General features: G+C 41.6%; 1 protein-coding gene, 1 long non-coding RNA gene and 1 pseudogene across 2 annotated transcripts in view; 2 read left to right on the forward strand and 1 right to left on the reverse strand.

Moving 5' to 3' along the window:
* Positions 1 to 858: 858 nt before the first annotated feature.
* Positions 859 to 24,798, reverse strand: LOC112643078 (uncharacterized). Its single transcript, XR_004807818.2, has 2 exons — positions 24,663 to 24,798; positions 859 to 1,238 (listed from the first exon to the last, which is right to left on the reverse strand). It is a non-coding gene; the product is annotated as an uncharacterized LOC112643078 (long non-coding RNA).
* Positions 8,628 to 9,438, forward strand: LOC112643075 (60S ribosomal protein L7-like; annotated as a pseudogene).
* PGR (progesterone receptor) overlaps positions 23,384 to 25,359 on the forward strand; it is a 116,909-nt gene continuing 114,933 nt past the window's right edge. Inside the window, exon 1 of the mRNA XM_025420899.3 lies at positions 23,384 to 25,216. Coding sequence (XP_025276684.1) covers positions 23,562 to 25,216 — 1,655 coding nt within the window. The 5' untranslated portion in view covers positions 23,384 to 23,561. The remainder of the gene's footprint in view (positions 25,217 to 25,359) is intronic.

Raw genomic sequence — 25,359 nt, forward strand, 5'->3', positions numbered from 1 at the left:
TCCTTAACATTATATTTTGCCAATTTAATTACAATTTGTCTTGGTGTGGCTCTGCTTTTGATTTTGATGGGAGTTCTCTGTGCCTCCTGGATCTGGATCCTGTTTTCATCCCCCAATTAGGGAAGTTTTCAGCTATTCTTCAAATAAATTTTCTTCCCCCTTTTCTCTCTTCTTCTCAGACTTTTGATGAAAACACTGACTTCCCTAAGTATATTCTTGTTTTACATAATCCTTTTCTCTTTTTAAAAAAGTTTTATTTGCTTATTTTAGAGAGGGGCAGGGACAGAGTGAGGGAGAGAAACTCAAGTAGACTCCCCACTCAGTGCAGAGCCCCACGTGGGGCTTGATCCTACAACCTGAGTTCATGACCTGAGCTGAAATCAAGAGCCAAATGCTTAACTGACTGAGCCAACCAGGCACCCCGATTCTTTTCTCTCTTTTGTTCAGCTTGATTACTTTCCATTACTCTGTTTTCCAAGTCATAAATTTGTCATTGTGTTTTCCAGCCTGCTCTTCATTCTGTCAAATGTGTTTTGCATTCATTTATTGAATTCTTTATTTCTATGTTATTCTTTATCTCTGTGTTAAGGGTCTCATTCACGTCCTCCATCCTGTTCTCAAGTCCAGTGACAATCTTTATGATCATTAATTTAAGTTCACTATCATCAGGAGGTGATGGAACAAAAACATGAATTAAAAATAAAACTGGGAGCAAACCAAAAAAATATATACAACTCAATTTCACATGAATAACATAATAATACTGGAAATAAGGTACAAATTCAAAAAATTTAACATGCTATTTAACTATATCTCTTCAATTGGGGGTAGGGAGATGAAAAGGAACACACACAAAGATTGGGGTTTTTTATAGGTATTTTTTATTGTTACATGGGTGAAACAATTCTGAGGTTATTTAGGTCTACATTTGAATTGAGAAAATGAAATGCTTTTAGTGCTCCAATGTTAGGATCAGTATTCTCACTGTGGAAGAGGAAAATATCAACATAGAATGTGGGAAGGCAAGGAAAACAATGGAGATGATTGGATTTGGAGATTCAGTAAGAATTAATGATGTCAGGCAGCCCTGGTGGCCCAGCGGCTTAGCGCTGCCTTCAGCCCGCAGTGTGATCCTGGACACCGGGATCGAGTCCCACGTCGGGCTCCCTACATGGAGCCTGCTTCTCCCTCTGCCTGTGTCTCTGCCTCTCTCTCTCTCATTCTCTCTCTCTCTGTATCTGTCATAAATAAATAAATAAAAAATCTTTTAAAAAAAGAACTAATGATGTCTAATATCCTCATAGATTGATTCTAGAAGTTATACATACATGTTATGCATATCATATATATGTATATATACAATACATATATATATATATCTAGATTATAGGTGCACATACACACACAAATGCACGAATGCATACACATGAATGCACACATTTCTTTACTCTGTCTACTGAAAGGGCCTAGAAGCAAAGATGATACTCCAGTAGCAATGAGCACACTGAGTACCTAAGTATAGATTTCTAATTATATATTCCACTAAAATAAACCAAATTTCCTCAGCAAAAGAAATGATTCAATGGCTGAGGCAGGAAATGCAAAATGATCCTAGAACATATTAAGTCATATGTTAAAAAGTGTTAAAAGTGTTAAAGTGTTAAAAGTGTTAAAAACAAGTGATTAGAGCATGTTAAAAGGAAAAAGGAGCCAGTATATAGGAATTCTTACTGGACAAATCCAGTATACTTTGAGTCTGGAATAAAAATGGCATTGAAAAATGAATATTTTAAATTTAAAGAACTGAAATCCATGAATCCATCTTGTTAATGACTAGGTAAATACATACATACATACATACATACATATGTACATACATAAATGAGGTAGAACTTTTACTTATAGAAGTTTGCTGACTGATATAGGTGGAGGAAAAATTGAAGGAAAACAAAAATTTTCAACTATAAGAATAAAAATTAGAATGAGAAAGGAACAACAACATAATGGATTAACTGAACAATACCTTGAACTGCTGAATGAAATCATGGGAGTGTTTGTATACTCACTAAAATTTTTCTCTACATTTGAAATTATTTCCAAATAGAAAGCTTTTTTTTTTTTTTAAACTGGAAGAAAACAGAGGACATAGACACCAAAAATAGTATGTTGAATCGTATCCCTTCAAAACACACGTTTAAGTCCTAAACTCTGGCACATGTCAATATGATCTCATTTAGAAATAAGGTCTTTGAAAAAGTAATTAAGGATCTTGAGATGAAAAGCACACTGGATTAGGATAGGCCGTATATATAATGCCTGGTATCCCTATAAGAAAATGAAATAACACTGAGACACACAGAGAAAAAGTCCACATGAAAACAGAGGCAAAGATTGGAGTGAGGCAGATAAAAGTCAAAGAATACCAATGGCTCTGGGTGCCACCAGAAACTAGGAAGAGGGAAGGAACGATTCTATCCTAGAGTCTTCAGATGGAGCATAATCTTGCTGACACCTTGATTTTAGACTCTTGGCCTCCAGAACTTTGAGAGAATAAATTTGTTGTTTTGGGACAAGAAGTTTGTTATAGTAGCCTTAGGAAATTAATATATCATGAAAAATACTAGGGCTATAGAAGATAAATATCAAAAAGAAAAATAATTAGAAAGAAAATAAATATATAAAGCAGGCAAAGAGAACCAATCCCTGCACTAATGAAGTCTCCAAAGAGGAAGATAAAAATGGAACAGAATGAATATTTTAAACTATAATTCAAAACAGAAAATAATTGAATCTATACATGGAAACAGCATATCATACACCACAAAATCTGATTCAGAATAGTTAACATTGATATTTATGTTCAAAAATTTTTACGTTTCAATGATAAAGAAAGGTTCTTTCAGCAGCCAGACAAAAATTTACAATGGAAAAAGACGATGGAACAAGCATCTCTATGGTCAGGAAATAAAGGAGCAACACTTATAAGATACACAGGATAGCTAAGTTCCCAAAGCTGATTTTATATTCAGCTAAGCATTTCTTTGAGTATAAAGAGAGAATACCAACAATTTTGAACATGTAAGAACTTAGTAAAAGTTTTTTGGAAATTACTAAAGAAACAAGGACATGGACATGGAACTTAAGCAGTGTTAGATATTTTTAACCAATGAAAATCTAAAATGAAAACAAACATTGGGATAAGGGACAGAATATTATAGTTATGAATGATACAGGGGTGCTTGGATGGCTCAATCAATTGAGTGTCTTCAGCTCATGTCATGATCCCAGGGTTCTGGGATGGAGACCCGCCATTGAGCTCCCTCCTCAGCAGGGAGTCTGCTTCTCCCTTTCCCTCTGCCCCTCCATCTGCTTGTGCTCTCACTCTCTCACTCTAATAAATAAATAATCTTTAAAAAAAAAAACAAAAAAATAATGGGAAATATTAGGGAAGACATTACTGATTAATATTGATTTGTGGAGGAAAGGAGAGACAGCAAAAGAAGATACAACCATCTTGAATTAATACATTATTTGAATTCTAAAATTAAAATTAGTTTTCTTATAATTAATTTTATTACCATTACCTCATACAAAAAAGATAAGACTTAAAGAAACTCTGTGGCCATATCTATGATTACAGTATTTCTAATTCTTTAAAATTTTTTATTATAAAAAATATAAAAAGAATCCAGGGGGGAGCCCCCCCCGGGGAGCCCCCCCCCGGGGAGCCCCCCCCCCCCCCCCCCGCAGAAGCCAGGCTAAGGTGGGGCTGCGAAAGCCTCCACGACAGGAAAGCCCAGTCCTGGAGAAGCAGTAACTTTAAAAATCCGCACCAGATTCTTCCTGGACGGAAAGGCACTTACCAGGGAAATATAGCAGATTCACAGCAAGGGTAGTGGAGCCTCCAGTCTTCCGGAGTCCCTAACAGAGTAAGAGCACCCTGGGGGAGAGCGCGACACAGACTGTGGGCCAGCTCGGTAAAGGGCTGGAATGCACACCCAGTGAGGCTTCGGGAGAAGCTCAGGCGGATGCTCCGGGTGGAGGGGGCTGCGCCCTGCTGCCTTTGGGAGCTGTGCCCCAGGAGTGCAATTCCAGCAGCACAGGCTTTGGATCCCCGGGTGCCGGGGGACACAGCCCAGGATCCTGCGCTTCCCTGGGACAGGCGGAGGTAGGGAGGGCACAGGACAGCCAGGACTCTCCTGCCGCTGGGCACCCCCAAGCTGTGCAGATCAGCACGCCCGCTGCCCCAGGAGAATCCAGGCCAGTGTGCACTGGGACACTGAAGTAATTACTGTGGGAGCTAACTCCAGAGCTGGAGAGCTGGCTGCTGCAAGTGTTGTTGTTCCTCCCGGTGTCACCCTGTGCCTGGGACGGATCCAGGCCACCAGGGAACAGGGGACTCACAGGATAAACAGTTCCCACTGAATCATGCACCTAGCAGGGGGTGGGGCAACTCCCACATGTACACACACCTGAGAATCAGCACAGGAGGCCCCTCCCCCAGAAGACCAGCTGGAAGGACAGGGGAAGAGCAAGTTCTTGAACAAGCAGTGCTAGAAAGCTCCAGGGGAAGTCGAGAGATTTACAGTATATAGATCCAGAAGATACCCCTACTTTTTTTTTTTCATTTTTCTTCTTTTCTTCCCTTTTCCAGTACAACTTGTTTTAAGCCACTCTGCACTGAGCAAAATGACTAGAAGGAAGAATTCCCCACAAAAGAAAGAATCAGAAACAGTACTCTGCCACAGAGTTACAGAATTTGGATTACAAAACGATGCCAGAAAGCCAATTCAGAAGCACAATTATAAAGCTACTGGTGGCTCTGGAAAAAAGCATAAAGGAGTCAAGAGACTTCATGAATGATGTATTGCGATGTATTTCCCTCTCAGGACTGCTTTTGCTACATCCCAAAGATTTTGAACAGTTGTATCTTCATTCTCATTAGTTTCCATGAATCTTTTTAATTCTTCTGTAATTTCCTGGTTGACCCTTTCATCTTTTAGCAGGTTGGTCTTTAACCTCCATGTGTTTGAGCTTCTTCCAAATTTCTTCTTGTGATTGAGTTCAGGTTTCAAAGCATTGTGTTCTGAAAATATGCAGGGGACAATCCCAGTCTTCTGGTATTGGTTGAGACCTCATTTGTGACCCAGTATGTGGTCTATTCTGAAGAAAGTTCCATGTGCACTTGAGAAGAATGTGTATTCAGTTGCGTTCAGATGCAAAGTTCTGTGCATATCTGTGAAATCCATCTGTTCCAGTGTATCATTTAAAGCCCTTGTTTCTTTCATGATGTTGTTCTTAGAATATCTGTCATTTGCAGAAAGTGCTGTGCTGAAGTCTCCCAGTATTAGTGTATTATCTAAGCACATCTTTACTTTGGTTATTAATTGATTGATATCCTTGGCAGCTCCCACATTAGGGGCATAAATATTCATGAATCTCGAATGAAAAAGGAGAGATCAGAAGCAATACCAAAGAAATACAAATGATCTTAAAAATGTATTATGAGCAACTATACGCCAATAAATTAGGCAACCTAGGAGAAATGGACGCATTTCTGGAAAACCACAAACTACCAAAACTGGAACAGGAAGAAATAGAAAACCTGAACAGGCCGATAACCAGGGAGGAAATTGAAGCAGTCATCAAAAAACTCCCAAGACACAAAAGTCCAGGGCCAAATGGCTTCTTCCCAGGGGAATTCTATCAAACGTTTAAAGAAGAAACAATACCTATTCTACTAAAGCTGATCTGAAAGAATGGGATGGAATACTTCCAAACTCGTTTTTATGAGGCCAGCATCACCTTAATTCCAAAACCAGACAACATCCCCACCAAAAAGGAGAATTATAGACCAATATCCCTGATGAACACACATGCAAAAATTCTCACCAAGATACTAGCCAACAGGATCCAACAATACATTAAGAAGATTATTCACTATGACCAAGTGGGATTTATCCACGAGATGCAAGGCTGCTTCAACACTCGTAAAGCAATCAACATGACAGATCATATCAACAAGAGAAAAAATAAGAACCATATGACCCTTTCAATAGATGCAGAGAAAGCATTTGACAAAATACAGACTCCATTCCTGATCAAGACTCTTTAGAGTGTAGGGATAGAGGGAACATTCCTCAGCATCTTAAAAGCCCTCTATGAAAAGCCCAGAGCAAATGTCATTCTCAATGGGGAAAAACTCAGAGCCTTTCCTCTAAGACCTGGAACATGACGGGGATGTCTGCTCTCACCACTGCTGTTCAACATAATACTAGAAGTCCTAGTCTCAGTAATCAGACAACAAAAATAAATAAAAGGCATTCAAATTGGCAAAGAAGTCAAACTATCCCTCTTTGCAGATGACATGATACTATACGTAGAGAACCCAAAAGATTCTACCCCAAGATAGCTAGAACTCAATCAGCAATTTGGCAGTGTGGCCGGATGCAAAATCAATGCCCAGAATTCAGTGGCATTTCTATACACTAACAGTGAGACTGAAGAAAGAGAAATTAAGGAGTCAATCCCATTTACAAATGCACCCAAATGCATAAGATACCTAGGAATAAACCTCACCAAAGGGATATAGGCCCTATACCCTAAAAACTACAGAACACTCTGAAAGAAATTGAGGAAGACACAAAGAGATGGAAACATATTCCATGCTCATGGATTGGAAGAATTAACATTATGAAAATGTCAAATGTTACTGAGGGAAATTTACATGTTCAATGCAATCCCTATCAAAATACCATGGACTTTCTTCAGAGAGTTGGAACAAATCATCTTAAGAATTGTGTGGAATCAGAAAAGACCCCGAATAGCCAGGGAATATTGAAAAAGAAAACCAGAGCTGGGGCATCACAATGCTGGATTTCAAGTTGTGCTGTGATCATCAAGACAGTGTGGTACTGGCACAAAAAACAGACACATAGATCAATGGAACAGAATAGAGAACCCAGAAATGGGCCCTCAACTCTATGGTCGGCTAATATTCGACAAAGCAGGAAAGACTATCCACTGCAAAAAGGACAATCTATTCAGTAAGTGGTGCTGGGAAAATTGGACAGCCACGTGCAGAATAATGAAACTAGACTGTTCTCTTACATCATACACAAAGATAAACTCCAAATGGATGAAAGATCTAAACATGAGACAAGAATCCATCAAAATCCTAGAGGAGGGCAGCCCCGTAGGTGCAGTTTAACACTGCCTGCAGCCTGGGGTGTGATCCTGGAGACCCGGGATCGAGTCCCACGTCAGGCTTCCTGTATGGAGCCTGCTTCTCCCTCTGCCTGTGTCTCTGCCTCTCTCTCTCTCTCTGTGTCTCTATGAATAAATAAACAAAATCTTAAAAAAAAATGCTAGAGGAGAAGACAGTCAACACCTTTTTCAAACTTGGCCACAGCAACTTCTTGCAAGATCTATCTATGAAGGCTAGGGAAACAAAAGCAACAATGAACTAACTATTGGGACTTAATCAAGATAAAAACCTTCTGCACAGCAAAAGAAACAGTCAACAAAACTAAAAGACAACCTACAGAATGGGAGAAGATATTTAAATGACATATCAGATGAAAGGCTAGTATCCAAGATCTATAAAGAACTTATTAAACTCAACAGCAAAGAAACAAACAATCCAATCATGAAATGGGCAAAAGACATGAACAGAAATTTCACCAAAGAAGACATAGACATGGCCATCAAGCACATGAGAAAATGCTGCACATCACTTGCCATCAGGGAAATACAAATCAAAACCACAATAAGATACCACCTCACACTAGTGAGAACGGTGAAAATTAACAAGACAGGAGACCACAAATGTTGGAGAGAATGTGGAGAAAGGGGAACCCTCTTGCGCTGTTGGTGGGAATGTGAACTGGTACAGCCACTCTGGAAAACTGTGTGGAGGTTCCCGAAAGAGTTAAAAATAGAACTGCCCTATGACCCAGCAATTGCACTGCTGGGGATTTACCCCAAAGATACAGATGCAGTGAAATGCGGGGACACCTACACCCCGATGTTTCTAGCAGCAATGTCCACAATAGCCAAACTGTGGAAGGAGCCTCGTGTCCATCAAAAGATGAATGGATAAAGACGATGTGGTCTATGTTTACAATGGAGTATTACTCAGCCATTAGATATAACAAATACCCACCATTGCTTCGACGTGGATGGAATTGGAGGGTATTATGCTGGGTGAAGTAAGTCAATCGGAGAAGGACAAACATTATAGGGTCTCATTCATTTGGGGAATATAAAAAATAGTGAAAGGGAACAAAGGGGAAAGGAGAGAAAATGAGTGGGAAATATCAGTGAGGGTGACAAAACATGAGATACACCTAACTCTGGGAAACGAACAAGGGGTGTTGGAAGGGGAAGTGGGCGGAGGGATGTGGTGACTGGGTGACAGGCACTGATTGGGGCATTTGATGGAATAAGCACTGGGTGTTATGTGTTATGCTATATGTTGGCAAATCGAAGTTGAGGAAAAAATATATAAAAGAAACAAAAAAAGAAGTGGAGGTAGCACTCACTGCCAGGGATTTAATCAATACAGATATAAGTAATATAGCTAAACTGGAATTTACAACAACAATTAGCTCATTTCTGCCTGGAACCATGGAGGGTGCAGAAGAGAAGAAGAAGAAGGTTCCTGTTGTGCCAGAAACCCTTAAGAAAAAGCAAAGGAATTTCACAGAGTTGAAGATCAAGGATCTGAGAAAGAAGTTTGCCCAAAAGATGCTTCTAAAGACAAGGAGGAAGCTTATCTATGAAAAAGCTAAGCATTACCACAAGGAATACAGGCAGATATACAGAACTGAGATTCACATGGCAAGAATGGGGAGAAAAGCTGACAAGTTCTATGTCCCTGCAGAACCCAATTTGGCATTTGTCATCAGGATCAGAGGTATCAATGGTGTGGGCCCAAAGGTTTGAAAGGTGTTGCAGCTTCTTCGCCTTCGCCAGATCTTCAATGGAACCTTTGTTAAACTCAACAAGGCTTCAGTTAACATGCTAAGGATTGTGGAACCATATATAGCATGGGTGTACCCAAATCTGATGTCAGTGAATGAATTGATCTACAAGCGTGGTTATGGCAAGATGAACAAGAAGTGAATTGCCCTGACAGATAACACATTGATTGCCCGATCTCTTGGTAAATATGGCATCATGTGCCTGGAGGATCTGATTCATGAGATCTATACTGTTGGAAAACGTTTCAAAGAAGTGAACAACTTTTTATGGCCCTTCAAATTATCTTCTCCACGTGGCAGAATGAAGAAAAAGACCACCCATTTTGTAGAAGGTGGAGATGCTGGCAACAGGGAATACCAGATCAATAGACTTTATAGAAGGATGAACTAAGGTATCTGCCATGATTATTTTTGTAATCTGGTCAGTTAATAAATGACTACTTTCAAATGGAAAAATAAATAAATAAATAAAATAAAACAAGATACTAGCTGAGCTTGAAAAGAGCATAGAAGATCTAGAGATTCATTTTCTGGATAAATAAGAGAACTAAAAATCTAATCAGGCCAAAAATAAAAAAAACTATTACTGAGATGCAGTCAAATATGGAGGCACTAACAGCAAGGATAAAGAAGACCGAAGGGAGAATCAATGACATAGGAGACAAAATGATGGAGAATGAGGAAGCTGAAGAGAGAAAGGTAACTAATGGATCATGAAGGGGGACATCATGATGTCAGTGATTCCATAAAGCAACATAATATCCAGATAATAGGGGTGACAGAGGATGAAGAGAGGGGGAGGCAAAAGGTTTATTTGAACAAATTATAGGGGAGAACTTCTGTAATCTGGGGAAGGAAACAGGTATTCAAATCCAGGAGGCACAGCGAATCCCCCTCAAAATCAATAAAAATAGGTCAACATCTCAATATATAATAGTAAAGCTTACAAATTTCAGTGACAAAGAGAAAAGCAGCTAGTGGCAAGAGATCCTTAACCTAAAAGGGTAGAAACAGAAGGTTGGCAGCAGACCTATCCACAGACCTAGCAAGCCATAAAGGACTGGCATGATATATTCAAAGTGCTAAGTTGCGAAAAATATGCAGCCAAGAATACTTTATCTGGTAAGCCTGTCATTCAGAATAGAATGAGAGATAAAAAGAGTTCCCAGGACAAACAAAAACTAAAGGAATTTGAATCCTAAACCAGCCCTGCAAGAAATATTAAAAGGGATCCTTTGAGCAAAGAGACATACCAAAAGTAACAAGAAGAGAAAGAAAGAGAGACAATCTACAGAAACAGCAACTTTAGAGGTAATACAATGGCACTAAATCCTTATCGTTCAATAATTACTCTGAATGTAAATGGACTAAATGAGCCTATCAAAGGAGAGAGGGTATCAGATTGAAAAAAAAAAAAAAGCAAGACCGATCAATATGCTGTCTATAAGAGACTCATTTTAGACCCAAAGACACTTCCAGAATGAAAGTGAGCCATTTAGCATACTAATGGGCATCAAAAGAAAGCTGGGAGCCATGCTTATCTTGGACAAATTAGATTTTAAACAAAAGACTGTAATAAGACAGGAAAAAGGACACTATATCATAATCAAAGGGTCTACCCAAGAAGAATATCTAACAATTATAAAAATTTATGCCCCTAAACTGGGAGCAGCCAATTATATAAACAAATTAATAACAAAAATAAACACAATAATACAATAGCACCAGGGGACTTTAACACCGAACTCACAGTAATGGACAGACCACTTAAGCTGAAGATCAAGAAATAAACAACGGCTTTGAATGACACCCGGGACCTAATGGATTTCACAGGTATATTCAGAGCATTTCATCCTAAAGCAACAGAATACACATTCTTCTCTAGTGCAGACAGAACATTCTCCAGAGAGGTCATATACTGGGTCACAAATCAGCTCTCAAATGGTACAAAAAGACTGAGAATATTCCATGCATATTTTTAGACCATAGTGCTTTAAAACTTGAACTCAACTACAAGACAAAATTTGGAAGAACCACAAATACTTGGAGGAGTAGGAGGAGAATCCTATTAAAGAATGGATGGGTAAGCCAGGAAATGAAAGAAGAATTTAAAAAATAAATGGAAACTAATTAAAGTAAAAATATGACAGTTCAGAACCCTTGGGATACAGCAAAGGTGGTCCTAAGAGGGAAGTATATGATAATACATGCCTTTCTCAAGAAACAAGAGAAGTTTCAAATACACAATTTAATGTTATACATAAGGAGCTGGGAAAAGAACTGGACATAGAGCCTAAATTCATCAGGAGAAGAGAAATAATAAATATTATTGCAGAAATCAATGATACAGAAATTAAGAAAAAAAAACAGTAGAACAGATCAATGAAATTAGAAGCTGGTTCTTTGAGAGAAATAATAAGATCGATAAACCACCAGCCAGACTTATAAAAAAGAGAGATAAAGGATCCAAATTAAAAAAAAAAATAATGAAAGGGGTGCCTGGGTGGCTCAGTGATTGAGTATCTGCCTTTGGCTAAGTTCATGATCCCAGGGTCCTGGGATCGAGTCCTTCATCAGGCTCCCTGGAGGGAGCCAGTTTTTCCCTCTGCCTATGTCTCTACCTCTCTCTGTGTGTCTCTCATGAAAAAATAAATAAAATCTTTTAAAAAATCATGAACAAAAGAGGAGAGATCACAACCAACACCAAACAATTGCAAATAATTATGACCAACTATATTACCATATACTGCTTAAAAACTTAAACAATCTAAAAGAAATGGATACATTCCTAGAAACATATAAACTACCAAAACTGAAACAGGAAGAAAAATAGGATCTGAACAAACAAAGAAATTGAGTCAGTAATCAAAAATCTCTCAACAAACAAGAGTCCAGGGCCAGATGGTTTCCTGGGGGCAATTCTACCAAACATTTAAGGAACGAGTTACCTATTTTTCTGAAGCTGTTTCAAAAAAAGAAAGAAAGAAAGAAAGAAAGAAAGAAGAAAGAAAGAAAGAAAGAAAGAAAGAAAGAAAGAAAGAAGGAAAGAAAGAAAAGGAAAAGGAAAAGGAAAAGGAAAAGGAAAAAGAAAAAAAATAAAAAGAAAAAGAAAAAGAAAGAAATGTAAGGAAAACTTCCAAACTCATTCTATGAGGGCAGCATTACCTTGATCCCAAAACCAAAGACCCCACCAAAAAGGAGAATTATAGACCAAAATACCTGATGGATATGGATGCCAAAATTCTCACCAAGATATTGGCCTATAGTACCCAACAGTACATTAAAATGATTACTCACCACAACCAAGTGGGATTTATTCCTGGGCTGCAAGGGTGGTTCAACATTTGCAAATCAATCAACATGATATATCACATTAATAAAAGAAAGAAGAACCATGAGATCCTCCCAACTGATGCAGAAAAAGCATTTGACAGAATACAGCATCATTTCCTGATTAAAACTCTCCACAGTGTAGGATAGAGGGAGTATACCTCACTATCATAAAAGCCATATATGAAAAGCCCACAGCAAATATCATTCTCAATGGGGAAAAACTGAGAGCTTTTCCCCTAAGATCAGGAACACGACAGGGATGTCCACTCTCACCACTGTTGTTCAACATAGAACTAGAAGTCCTCGCCTCAGCAATCAAACAAAACAAATAAAAGGCATTCCAATTGGCCAAGAAGAAGTCAAACTCTTAACTTCACAGATGACACAATACTCTGTGTAGAAAAGCCAAAAGACTCCACCAAAAAATTACTAGTACCATTAAACAAATTCAGTAGAGTCATGAGACATAAAATCACCACGCAGAAATGACTTGCATTTCTATACACTAACAATGAGGCAGAAGAAAGAGAAATTAAGGAATCAATCCCATTTACAGTTGCACCAAAAAACCATAAGATACCTAGGAATAAACCTAACCAAAGAGGTAAAGATCTGTTCTATGAAAATTATAGAACACTCATGAAAGAAATTGAGGAAGACATAAAGAAATGGAAAAATATCCATGCTCATGGATTGGAAGAATATAAATTGTTAAAATGTCTGTGCAAAGCAATCTACATATTCAATGCTATCCCTATCAAAATACCATCAGCATTTTTCATAGAGCTAGAACAAGCAATCCTAAAATTTGTATGGAACCACAAAAGACCCCAAATAGCCACAGTGATGTTGAAAAAGAAAACCAAAGCTGGAGGCATCACAGTTCTGTACTTCAAGTTGTATTACAAAACTGTAGTCATCAAGACAGTATGGTACTGGCACAGAAACAGACACATGGGACCAATGGAACGGAATAGAGAACTCAGAAATGGATCCACAACTACATGGTCAACCAATCTTCAACAAACCAGGAAAGAATATCCAATGGGGTGGGGGGACTCAGTCTCCCCAACAAATGGTGCAGGGAAAACTGGACAGCAACATGCAAAAGAATGAAATTGGACCATTTTCTTACACCACACACAAAAATAAACTCAAAATGGAATAAAGACCTACATATGAGACAGGAATCCATCAAAATCTTAGAGGAGCACACAGGCAGCAACCTCTTTAGCCTGGGCTGAAGCAACTTCTTGCTAGATACCTCTCCAACGGCAAGGGAAACATAAGCAAATATGAACCATTGGGACTTTATCAAGATAAAAATCTTCTGCACAGTGGAGGAAAGAATCAAAAAAAAACTAAAAGGCAACCTTCAGAATGAGAGAAGATATTTGCAATTGACATATTTGACCATTTAGGTTAGTATCCAAAATCTATAAAGAACTTACCAAACTTGGGCGCCTTGGTGGCTCCATCAGTTGAGTGTCTGACTCTTGATTTTGGCTCAGGTCATGATCTCAGGGTGGTGAGATGGAGCCCATATAGGATTCCATGCTCAGTGTAGTCTGTTTGAGATTCTCCCTCTCCCTCTTCCTCTGCCCCTACCCTTGCTTTCTCTATCTCATAAATAAATAAATAAATAAATAAATAAATAAATAAATAAATAAATAAAAATAAATAAATAAATATTTTATAAATAAAAATTTTTTAAAGACCTTATCAAATAAAAAATAATAATAATCCAGCTAAGAAATGGGCAGAAGATACGAATAGACATTTTTTCCAAGGAAGACATTCAGATGGCTGAGAGACATGAAAAGATGCTTAACATCACTCATCATCAGGGAAATATAAATCAAAACTACAATGAGATATGACCTCACACCTGTCTAAATGGCTAAAATGAGCAACACAGGAAACAACAGATGTTGACTAGGATGTTGATAAAGGGGAACCCTCTTACACTTTGGTGGGAATGCAAATTGGTGCAGCCACTTTTAAAAGTATGGAAGGTCCTCAAAAAGTTAAAAATTAGAACTACTCTGCAACCAGCAATCATACTACTAGATGTTCTCTTTTCTTGTGATAACTTTGCCTGGCTTTTGTATCATGAATTACAAGAAATAAATGGCTTATTTTAATATTAATTGAAAAAAATGGAAAGTACAATACAATTTAGGGCTTTCACAGATACATGTATTTTGGCATGAGCTGTTCTTTGGTGTTGTCTCTCCACTATGGCAGTGGGCATAGCATGCAAAGTAAACCATAACATTCCCTTAAATTTGAAAGGATTAACTTTTTTCAAGTCTTCTCATTTTTTATAGTGAATAAAGGAATCATTCATTCACTCATTTTACAAATATCTGCCTGCAATATGTCATTAAACAGTTGGTTTGTATGTTATTTTATAATATATACATTTTATACTATCTCATATACTGTTCATAAAAAATCATAAATATTATTATCTCAATTTTGCAGATGAAAATTGAAGCTTAAAGTCTTAGACGTATTAATTGGTAGAGCCAGAACTCACTACTAAGGCTTCTGGTTTCAAATCTCGAGCTATTTTCACTTTACAGGTTGTGTTGCTCTATTTTTTTTTTTTTTTTTTTTTTACAATTTAAAGTGTTCAGTAATTGACAAGATTTACGGAATAGTGTAGAAACATTTACTTGATCTGAGACAGTACAAATATGAGGACTTTTCAGAAATGCATGTTGGACCATTCAGACCTATGATTGATTAGTTTGGATTTTTTAAAAAAATTATTTGTAAAACTTTGAGAACTGGAATTCTTCTGTATTTACAAAATGATAATTATAAGTGCAAGCTGGTATTTAATGTGAGTATAAAAACATCACTCTCTGATCTGCTTGACACATTCCCTGGGTTCTGAATACTGTGTTCCATACAACTTTTGGATTATTTAGGTCCCTCCACAGATGCACTGACTACCCACAAATGAATACTGCTTTTTAAATTTTTAATTTAAATTCCAGGTCGTTTATATATAGTGTAATATTAGTTTCAGGCATACAATACAGTGATTCAGTGATTCCATACAACACCTGGTGCTCATCAAAACAAGTGCACTTATTCCCCCTATCATCGATATAACCCGTCCTCCACCAGCCTCCCTAGTGGTAACTATCCATTAGTTCTCTGTATCTAACAGTCTGTTTCTTGGTTTGGCACTCTGTTTTTTCTTCCCTTTGCTCATTTTTATTGTTGTTGTTTCTTAAATTTCACATATGAGTGAAATCATATGGTATATGTCTTTGTCTAATGGACTCATTTCAATCAGCATAATTCTCTCTGGCTCCATCCATACCATTGGAAATGGCAAGAGTTCATTCTTTATTATGGCTGGTAATATTTAATGGAATATCAGTGGATATATATATACCGTATTTTTTTTTCTCAAATATTGGATTAGTATTAAGGTTCATGTTAGGTTTGGGGTTAGGGTTGAAGTTAGAGTGTGTGGCCTGCCATCCTACAGTTCAGAGACCTCTCCAGATAATAAATCCCCAAACTTCTGCTGGGATGACAATAGAATATATCGAATATAATAGAATATGGTAGCCATCTACTGAGCTGAGATAGGGATGGGACTTTGAGCTCTACATAATCTTTAAATAAATATTCAACAGTTTCTTCTGCTTTTATCTCTACTTTCACACATTATTAGAAATATTACCAATACTTAAATGCTTGGGGTCATCTCCAGAATAAATAGGCTGCTTCTCAGCTTTTATTATCATCATGTGTTCATGAACACACTCTCTCCCATCGAGGTTGGGTTTAGCCCTAGACTTAAGGTTAGGGTGATGGTATGTGCCTGGCAGTTCAGAGACCTCTCTAAAGGGTAGGGTTAGGGGTTAATGGTATGGTTAGGGTTAGGGTTAGGTTATGTGCCTGGCCATGTACTAATTTTTTTTCTTTTTAATTAGTTTCAGAGGTAGAATTTAATGATTCATCAGTTGCATATAATACCCAGTGTTCATTACACCAAGTGCCCTCCTTAATGCCTGACACCCAATTATTCCTTTGTCCCACCCACCTCCCCTCCCGCCACCCTCAGTTTCTTTCCTAGAGTCTGTGTCTCTTATAGTGTATGTACGTCCTTCTCAATTTTCATCTTGTTTATTTTTCCTTCCCTTCCTCTATGTTCATCTGTTTTGTTTCTTACATTCAACATAGTGAGAACATGGTATTTGTCTTTCTCTGACTGACGTATTTCACTTAGCATAATATGCTCTAGTTCCATCCATATTGTTGCATATGGCAGGACTTAATTCTTTTTATGGCTAAGTAATATTCCATTATATATATCCATCCCACAACTTCTTTATCCATTCATCTGTTGATAGACATCTGGGGTCTTTTCATCATTTGGCCTTTGTGGACACTACTACTATGAACATTGGGGTGCAGGTGCCCCTTCAAATCACTACGTTTGTATCCTTTGGATAAATACCCAGTAGTGCAATTGCTGGTTCATAGGGTAGCTCTATTTTTAAAACTCTGAGGTTCCTTCATGCTGTTTTCCAGAGTGGCTGTTCCAGTTTGCATTCCCACCAACAATGTAAGAAGGTTCCTGTTTCTTCTCCCATCATCTGTTGCTGAGTTGTTAATTTTAGGCATACTGATTGATGTGAAGTGGTATCTCATTGTTATTTTGATTTGTTTTTCCCTGATGATGAGAGATGTGGAGCATCTTTTCATGTGTTTCTTGGCCATTTATATATCTTCTTTGGAAAAATGTCTATTCATGTTTTCTATCCATTTTGTGACTGTATGTTTTTTAGGTATTGAGTTTGAGAAGTTCTTTCTAGATTTTGGAAACAAGCTCTTTACCTGATAAAATATTTGCAAATCTTCTCTCATCCCGTAGATTGCCTTTTAGCATTGTTGATGGTTTCCTTTGCTGTGTGAAAGATTTTTCTCTTTTCGGTTTGTTTCCCTTGCCGTTGGAGAGGTATCTAGCAAGAAGTTGCTTCAGCCCAGGCTAAAGAGGTGCTGCCTGTGTGCTCCTCTAAGATTTTGATGGATTCCTGTCTCATATGTAGGTCTTTTCTTCCATTTTGAGTTTATTTTTGTGTATGGTGTAAGAAAATGGTCCAATTTCATTCTTTTGCATGTTGCTGTCCAGTTTTCCCTGCACCATTTGTTGGGGAGACTGAGTCCCCCCACCCCATTGGATATTCTTTCCTGGTTTGTTGAAGATTGGTTGACCATGTAGTTGTGGATCCATTTCTGAGTTCTCTATTCCGTTCCATTGGTCCCATGTGTCTGTTTCTGTGCCAGTACCATACTGTCTTGATGACTACAGTTTTGTAATACAACTTGAAGTACAGAACTGTGATGCCTCCAGCTTTGGTTTTCTTTTTCAACATCACTGTGGCTATTTGGGGTCTTTTGTGGTTCCATACAAATTTTAGGATTGCTTGTTCTAGCTCTATGAAAAATGCTGATGGTATTTTGATAGGGATAGCATTGAATATGTAGATTGCTTTGCACAGACATTTTAACAATTTATATTCTTCCAATCCATGAGCATGGATATTTTTCCATTTCTTTATGTCTTCCTCAATTTCTTTCATGAGTGTTCTATAATTTTCATAGAACAGATCTTTACCTCTTTGGTTAGGTTTACTCCTAGGTATCTTATGGTTTTTTGGTGCAACTGTAAATGGGATTGATTCCTTAATTTCTCTTTCTTCTGCCTCATTGTTAGTGTATAGAAATGCAAGTCATTTCTGCGTGGTGATTTTATGTCTCATGACTCTACTGAATCTGTTTAATGGTACTAGTAATTTTTTGGTGGAGTCTTATGGGTCTTCTATATAGAGTATCATGTCCTCTGCAAATAGTGAAAGCTTGACTCCTTCTTTGCTGATTTGGATGTCTTTTATTTTTTTTGTGTTGTCTGCTGGGGCTAGGGCTTCCAGTACGATGTTAAATAACAGTGGTGAGAGCAGACTTCCCTGTTTTCATTCCCGATCATAGAGGAAAAACTCTTAGTTTTTGCCCATTGAGGATGATATTACCTATGGGTTTTTCATAAATGGCCTTTATCATGTTGAGGTTTGTTCCCTCTATCCCTCCTTTGGTGAGAACAGATCAATATTCCTCATGAATGGAGATTTAAAATTGTAAGCAAGTAACTAATAAAACAAAAGTGATATATAAAAGGTCATATGAGGTTTATCAGAAAGTTAAAATCAGAACTACCCTACAACCCAGCAACTACACTATTAGGTATTTATCAGGAGGATACAAAAATACTGATTCAAAAGGTTACATGCACCCCAATGTTTATCAATAATATCAATGTATCAGCAATATCAACAATAGCCAAATACGGAAAAAGCCGAAATATCTATCAACTGACAAATGGATAAAGAAGATGTGATATATACGTGTGTGTGCATATTCCTGCATGTACATATACATATGCATACATGTACACATGTATATTTTCATATATACATATGCACAATGGAATATTAGTCATCAAGAAGAATGAAATCTTGCTATTTGCAACAATGTGGATGGAACTAGAGGGTATTCTGCTAAGTAAAATATGTCAGAGAAAAGACAAATACCATATGAATTCACTCATATGTTGAGAGTAAGAAACACAACAGATGAAGATACGTGAGGGAAGGAAAAATAAAATAAGATAAAAATAGAGAAGGAAGCAAACCATAAGAGGCTCAACTATAGAGAACAAACTGAGGGTTACTGGAGGGAAAGTAGGAGGGGGAATGTTCTAAATGGGTGATGGGAATTAAGGAGGGCGCATGGGATGAGAGCTGGGTGTTGTATATAAGTGATGAATCACTAAATTCAATTCTTAAAATCAATACTACTGTATAGGTTAACTAACTTGAATGTAAACAAAATATTTCAGAGAAAAAAAATAGTTACGTGAGGACTAAGTAGGTTTACCCCAAGAATTCAAGCTTGGTTTAATATTAAACACTCAATTAATGTAATTCACTATGTTAACAAAGTAAAAAAGAAAAACCATATAATAATTTCAAAAGGCGCATCATGTTTATTTGACAAAAACCCACATCTACACCTAATAAATGTCTCAGCAAACTAGGAATCAAGAGTACTTCTTCAATCTGATAAGGAGTATCTAGGGAAAAAAAATCTGCAGCTGACATCATACTTAAGGATAAAAGACTGAATGTTTTCCTTCCTAATATTAGAAAACCAGCAAGGACCGCTGCTCTTATCATTCCAATTAAAAAATCAATTGCATTTATAAACGCTAAAAATGTAGAATATAAAACAAAAATTAGGCATAAGATGGTCTTCAAAATTCTTTCCCCATAGTGTACATGATCTGTATAATTTCTTTTCCTTGAAGGTGAATGAGATTGTCAAAATTTTAGTGATGGATTTTACTACCATGATTATCTTACATTTATGGTAAAAGGAAATGTGCAGATGTAGTTAAGATCCTAACCGAGATTATTTTGAATTAATCAAAATGGGTATTATCTGGGTAGATGTGACTAAATTGAGCAGCCCTAAAAAATTTTACCATGAGTAAATTTCTCCTGCGAACTCAAAGATGAAAATTACCACGAATACAAAAGCTTCAAGGAATTGATTCCTGCCACCAACCTGCATGAACCTGAAAGAGCACCCTGAAGCCTCGGATGGGAATGCAGACCTGGCAGAGCCATAGATTATAGCCTTTAGAGAGGCCTAAGCACTAGATACAACCAGGTCATGCAGGAAGGGATCAAAAAATGGTGTGAAGGAACTTCTGATGCAAAAGAGTGTATTTATCATCTTGTTTTTGGCGAATGTTTCACAAGCACACAAATATGTCAAAACTTTACAAAATTTTAAATATATGCAGCTTACTGTATGACAATTATGCCTTAATACAGTTTTTTTTCCCCCAAAGCATAAACAAACAAACTTCCAAATTTGAATTCTCTTCTCCACAAATAGTCTCTAAGAATATTTGGAGTTAGCCTTCTCACATTTGGACTTAAGCAGTAAATTTTGTTTCACTAAAAAATTCATACATTTAGAAATTCCTGTGCCAACAATGCTAAAGGTTAATGCTAGTATTAAATTTCATGGCATAATGGTGATTTAGGATGTGCTGGGCACCTTTATTGCTGTTTTCCCACCGCAAGATTTTAAATCTCATGGAAGCAGCCTAGTCAGTTTGTTAGCTTGAGGGGATTTTATAACCAATCAGAATAGAGTGAAATATAGTTTATCATTTAAAATGAAGCCTAGTGCCAATTTTATGGCTATAGCAATCTGAAAATCAAATTCCAAGACATCTGCTATTTAAAAATCACAGGGCCCTAAGAAAACTGAGATTTGATTGCCTGGGTTCAAATCTGGCTATGCTACTATCTTTATCATTTTAGTCTACTCTATGCCTCAATTTTCTCAACTATGAAATGGAGATAATATTATCTACTTTATAGCACTGTTGAAGGATTAAATAAATTAACACATGTAAAGGTCTTAGAAGACTACCTGGTAATGCTCTCCAGATTGTACAAAATCTACAGATTCTACGGCATTAACCATCAGGGAAATATAAGTTAAAACCACAGTGAGATACCACCTCAGACACACTATGAAGGCTATAATAAAAAGACATAACAGGTGTTGCCAAGAATGTGGAGTAATTGGAATCCTCATACACTCCTGGTGGGAATATAAAATGAGCAGTGTCTTTGGAAAACAGTCTGGCAGTTCTTCGGAGGGTGAAACCTAGAGTTACCATGGGACCCAGCAATTCTACGTCTAGGTATATCCAAGAGAAATGAAAATACGTTTGCACAAAAACTTATACATGAATGTTCACAGCAGCATTATTCATACTAACCTAAAGTAGAAACAACCCAAATGTCCCAAAACTGGTAAATTGATAAATAAAATATGGTACATCCACAGAATGAAATATTATTTAGAAAAGAATGAAGTACTGATACATGCTACATGGGTAAACCTTGAAAACATCATGCTAAGTGAAAGAAGCCAGCAAAATAAGACCATATACAGTATGATTCCATTTGTATGATATGAAATGCTCAGAATGGGTAAATTCACAGAGAAGGAAGGTAGATTGTGGCTGCTGGTAGATTTGGCGTGAGGGACTGAGGAATGACTGCTAATAGGTATGAGGTTTATTCTGGGAGTAATGTAATGTTCTAAAATTGATAGTGATGATGTTTATACAACTGTGAGTATCCTTAAAAACCATGAGATTATATGCTTTGAAATGGGGGAGCTATATGGTATGTGAATTACATCTCAATAAAGCATGTTAATTGGTTTAAAATAATTTGGAAAGAGAAAAGCCTGAAAGCAACAATGACAGCATTAATAATAAATTGGTTCTCCTCTCTAGTTTCATCCCCTTCTATTCACATTTTTACTCTATGCTCTATCCATAATGAATGGACGGACCCCTTGCAGTTCCCATATTATGTCCTCCTTTATAACCTGGATTTGTCAGAATAAGCTAATTGCTAGAACCATCAATTCCAAAATCCAGTGGTCTACATCATATAGCTTTATTTCTCACTCATGTAGACCTAACCGGGTGATTTAGGGATTCAAGATCCTTATCTCTAGTGGTTCTGCCCATCCTGAAGTCTTGGGAGTCTTCCACTGTATTCTCTATATCTGGCTGCGAGAACCTGTGGGGCATCAGCACAGACAGAATCTTGAGAAACTTTCTAGTGATTAATTCAGTTTTGAATTCAAGATACCCAATGTATGTTGGTCTTGGGTTTAGCAGAGATTGTTAGGTTATGATTCTGTACCTCAAATATTTTGCAATAGTGTCTCTGCCATATCTTCTGAAATAAGAGGCGATTTACTTAAAAAAACAAACCTCAAAGGTAATTATTTTTAAGAATAAATATGTTCGGAGAAAGTACTGTTCACCATCTCTATTGAGGGACTTATGATATACCACAGAATAGAAGCTGGAATTATGAGAAACTTTCCTTAAAGTGCTAATTATTAAGAGTTGGAATAAATTCCTTAGACAAAGTATGACACACAGCATCTAAACTTCCAGAACCAGTGAAGAGATGTTATCAACTATGTTCCACTCCCAAATTTCTCTGCCACACTGAGGAGTGTTCCAGAGAAGCAGGACACCTTGGCTGTATTGAGAGAAATCTGAAAGTACTCACTTTTATGGAAGTCCTAAGACAGAGAATCTCTTTCATATTTTTTGGGATCATCCTCGATACATTCATTCGATAACATCGCCAGCTATCTCCTCAAAGAATCCATCTGCCTTTGCAGTCAGATTGAGCACAAATCTCAACTGGTAGCAGAACATCTTAATACGTGTAGGAAGTTCCATCCCACAGCACCTGCCATTCAGAGTGAAATTCTGACTAGGCCGGGGGTATCACGTTCCGAAGGTCCCATCAGGTCTGGCGGGCTTCGGTGGAGGCCGGGACTTGGGGCGGGGCGTCCCGACAGGGCGGAGGCCGCCGCGGGGAGCCGCGGGGAGCCGCGGGGGGCCGCGGGGCCAGGGTGCAGCTGCCGCCGCGCGGGCCCAGCTCTGTGCCGTCTGTGTGGGAGGACATACGACGTGCGCGCGACATCCTCCAGGCCACCCAGTTCCGCTCCGCACTGGAGTGAGAAACGGGAGCACGCGCGGTTCGTGGCCCTGGACCGCGGCGACGTGGGAGCGCAGCGGAGGTGTGCGGCGGCGGCGGCTCGCTGGGGGCGAGCGGGACCCCCGCTGCGCCTGAGCGCGCGCCGTGGCGAGAAGCCCGCGGCGTCCCGGGGTTTCAGGGGGGAGGCAAGGGTAAGGCGGCCGGGGGCTGGGAGCTGCCAGCTCGGGTTTGAGGCCCGGGAACGAGTCCGGACGCGGGCGGACGGCGCGCCTCGGGCCCTCGGGCCGGTCCGGGGAGCCTCGCGGCGCGGAGGCGGGGGCCGCGCCCGCGCCCTCTCCTGCTCCCGCACCGGACTCGGGGACGCAGCACCTGCCGCCCGAGGGAGGGCGAGCGCAGGGCTGAGCAGCACTGCCCGGTCCCGCCCGGGAGGTGGGCATCCTCGACCCCGCCCCACCGAGGCGAGGCCAGCCGAATTCCACCTGCTTTGTCTTCCCCCGCGGCTTCCAGCTTCTATATTGCCCACACCCCCTCCTCCCTGCCCGCTCCCTCCTCCCCGCAGACGGGGGAGGAGGAGAGGGGAGTCCCGGTCGTCATGACGGAGCGGACGGGAAAGGATGCCCGGGCTCCCCACGTGGCGGGAGGCGCGCCCTCCCCCGCGCCGGCCGCAGAGCCCGAGTCCCGACGTCGAGACGGCGGCCGCCTCCGGGCGAGTCAGACCTCGGACGCCCCGCGGGTCGCCGCAGCCGCAGCCGCAGCCGCAGCCGCAGCCTCAGCCGCGCCCTCCGCGCCCTCGGACCGGCTGCTCTTCTCCCGGCGCGGCCAGGGCGCGGACCCTGGCGGGAAGGCGCAGGACGCGCAGCCGCGGCCGGACGTGGCCCGGGCGGATCCGAGACTCGAAGCCGCGAGCGGGGCGGGAGCCGACAGCCCCGGGCCCCCGCGCCAGGACCGAGGGCCGCTGCACGGCGCTCCGAGCACAGCGCTGCGCCCCGCCGGCCCGGGGCAGGGCCGCAGCTCTCCGGCCTGGGAGCCCCGCAGCCCGCGGTGCCCGTCTGGCCCCGAGCCGCCCGAAGATCCCCGGGGCGCCCGCAGCAGCCAGGGCGCGGCGTGCCCGCTCATGAGCCGGCCGGAGGGCAAGGCTGGCGACGGCTGCGGGACGGCAGGTGCCCACAAGGGGCCGCCCAGGGGCCTGTCCCCGTCCCGGCAGCCGCTGCCCCTGTGCCCCGGGGCCCACGCCTGGCCCGGGGCCGCGGGGAAAGCCGCCACGCAGCCCGCTGCGCTGGGCGTGGAGGACGAGGGCGGCTTCGCGGCCGAGGGCTCCCCGGGCCCGCTCCTCAAGGGCAAGCCCCGGCCCCCCGCGGGCCCGGCGGCCGCAGCCGGCGCCGCTCCCGCTGCGCCGGGGACGGCCCCCGGGGGCACCGCCCCGGTCCCCAAGGAGGACTCCCGCCTCCCCGCGCCCAAGGGCTCCCTGGCCGAGCAGGACGCGCCGGCGCCCGGGTGCTCCCCGCTGGCCACCACGATGATGGACTTTATCCACGTGCCCATTCTGCCCCTCGGCTCGGCCTTCCTGGCGGCGCGCACCCGGCAGCTGCTGGAAGCGGAGACCTACGACGCCGGCGCCTTCGCTCCGCCGCGGGGCTCGCCCTCCGCGCCCTGCGCCCCGCTGGCGGCCGGCGACTTCCCCGACTGTGCGTACCCGTCCGACGCCGAGCCCAAGGACGACGCGTTCCCGCTCTACGGCGACTTCCAGCCGCCGGCCCTGAAGATCAAGGAGGAGGAGGAGGGCGCCGAGGCGGCTGCGCGCTCCCCGCGGCCGTACCTGGCGGCGGGGCCTCACTCCTGCGTCTTCGCGGACGCGCCGCCGGCGCTGCCGGCGCTGCCCCCGCTCCCCCCGCGAGCGCCGTCGTCCAGGCCCGGGGAAGGCGCGCCCGCGGCCGCCGCGGCCGCCGGCTGCTCCGCGTCGTCGGCGTCCTCGCCGGGGCCCGCCCTGGAGTGCGTCCTCTACAAGGCGGAGGGCGCGCCGCCGCCGCAGGGCCCGTTCGCCGCCGCGCCCTGCAGGGTTCCGGGCGCCGGCGCCTGCCTGCTGCCCCGGGACGGCGCGGCCGCCGCTGCCTCGGCGGGGGCCGCGGGGGCCAGCCCCGCGCTCTACCAGCCGCTCGGCCTCGGCGCCCTTCCGCAGCTCGGCTACCAGGCGGCCGTGCTCAAGGAGGGCTTGCCGCAGGTGTACCAGCCGTACCTCAACTACCTGAGGTGAGGGCCCGGGGGACGGGGGCGGGGGGCGCCTGCGAGAGCATTGGTCGGCCGGGGCGGGGGGCGCCCGCGGGCACGGCGGTCGGGCCGCGGAGGGAGGGCGCCTGCGGGCACGGCGGCCGGGCGGGAGGGGAGGGGAGGGA

The sequence above is a fragment of the Canis lupus genome, chromosome 21, assembly GCF_003254725.2.
Source record: "Canis lupus dingo isolate Sandy chromosome 21, ASM325472v2, whole genome shotgun sequence".
NCBI lineage: Eukaryota > Metazoa > Chordata > Mammalia > Carnivora > Canidae > Canis > Canis lupus.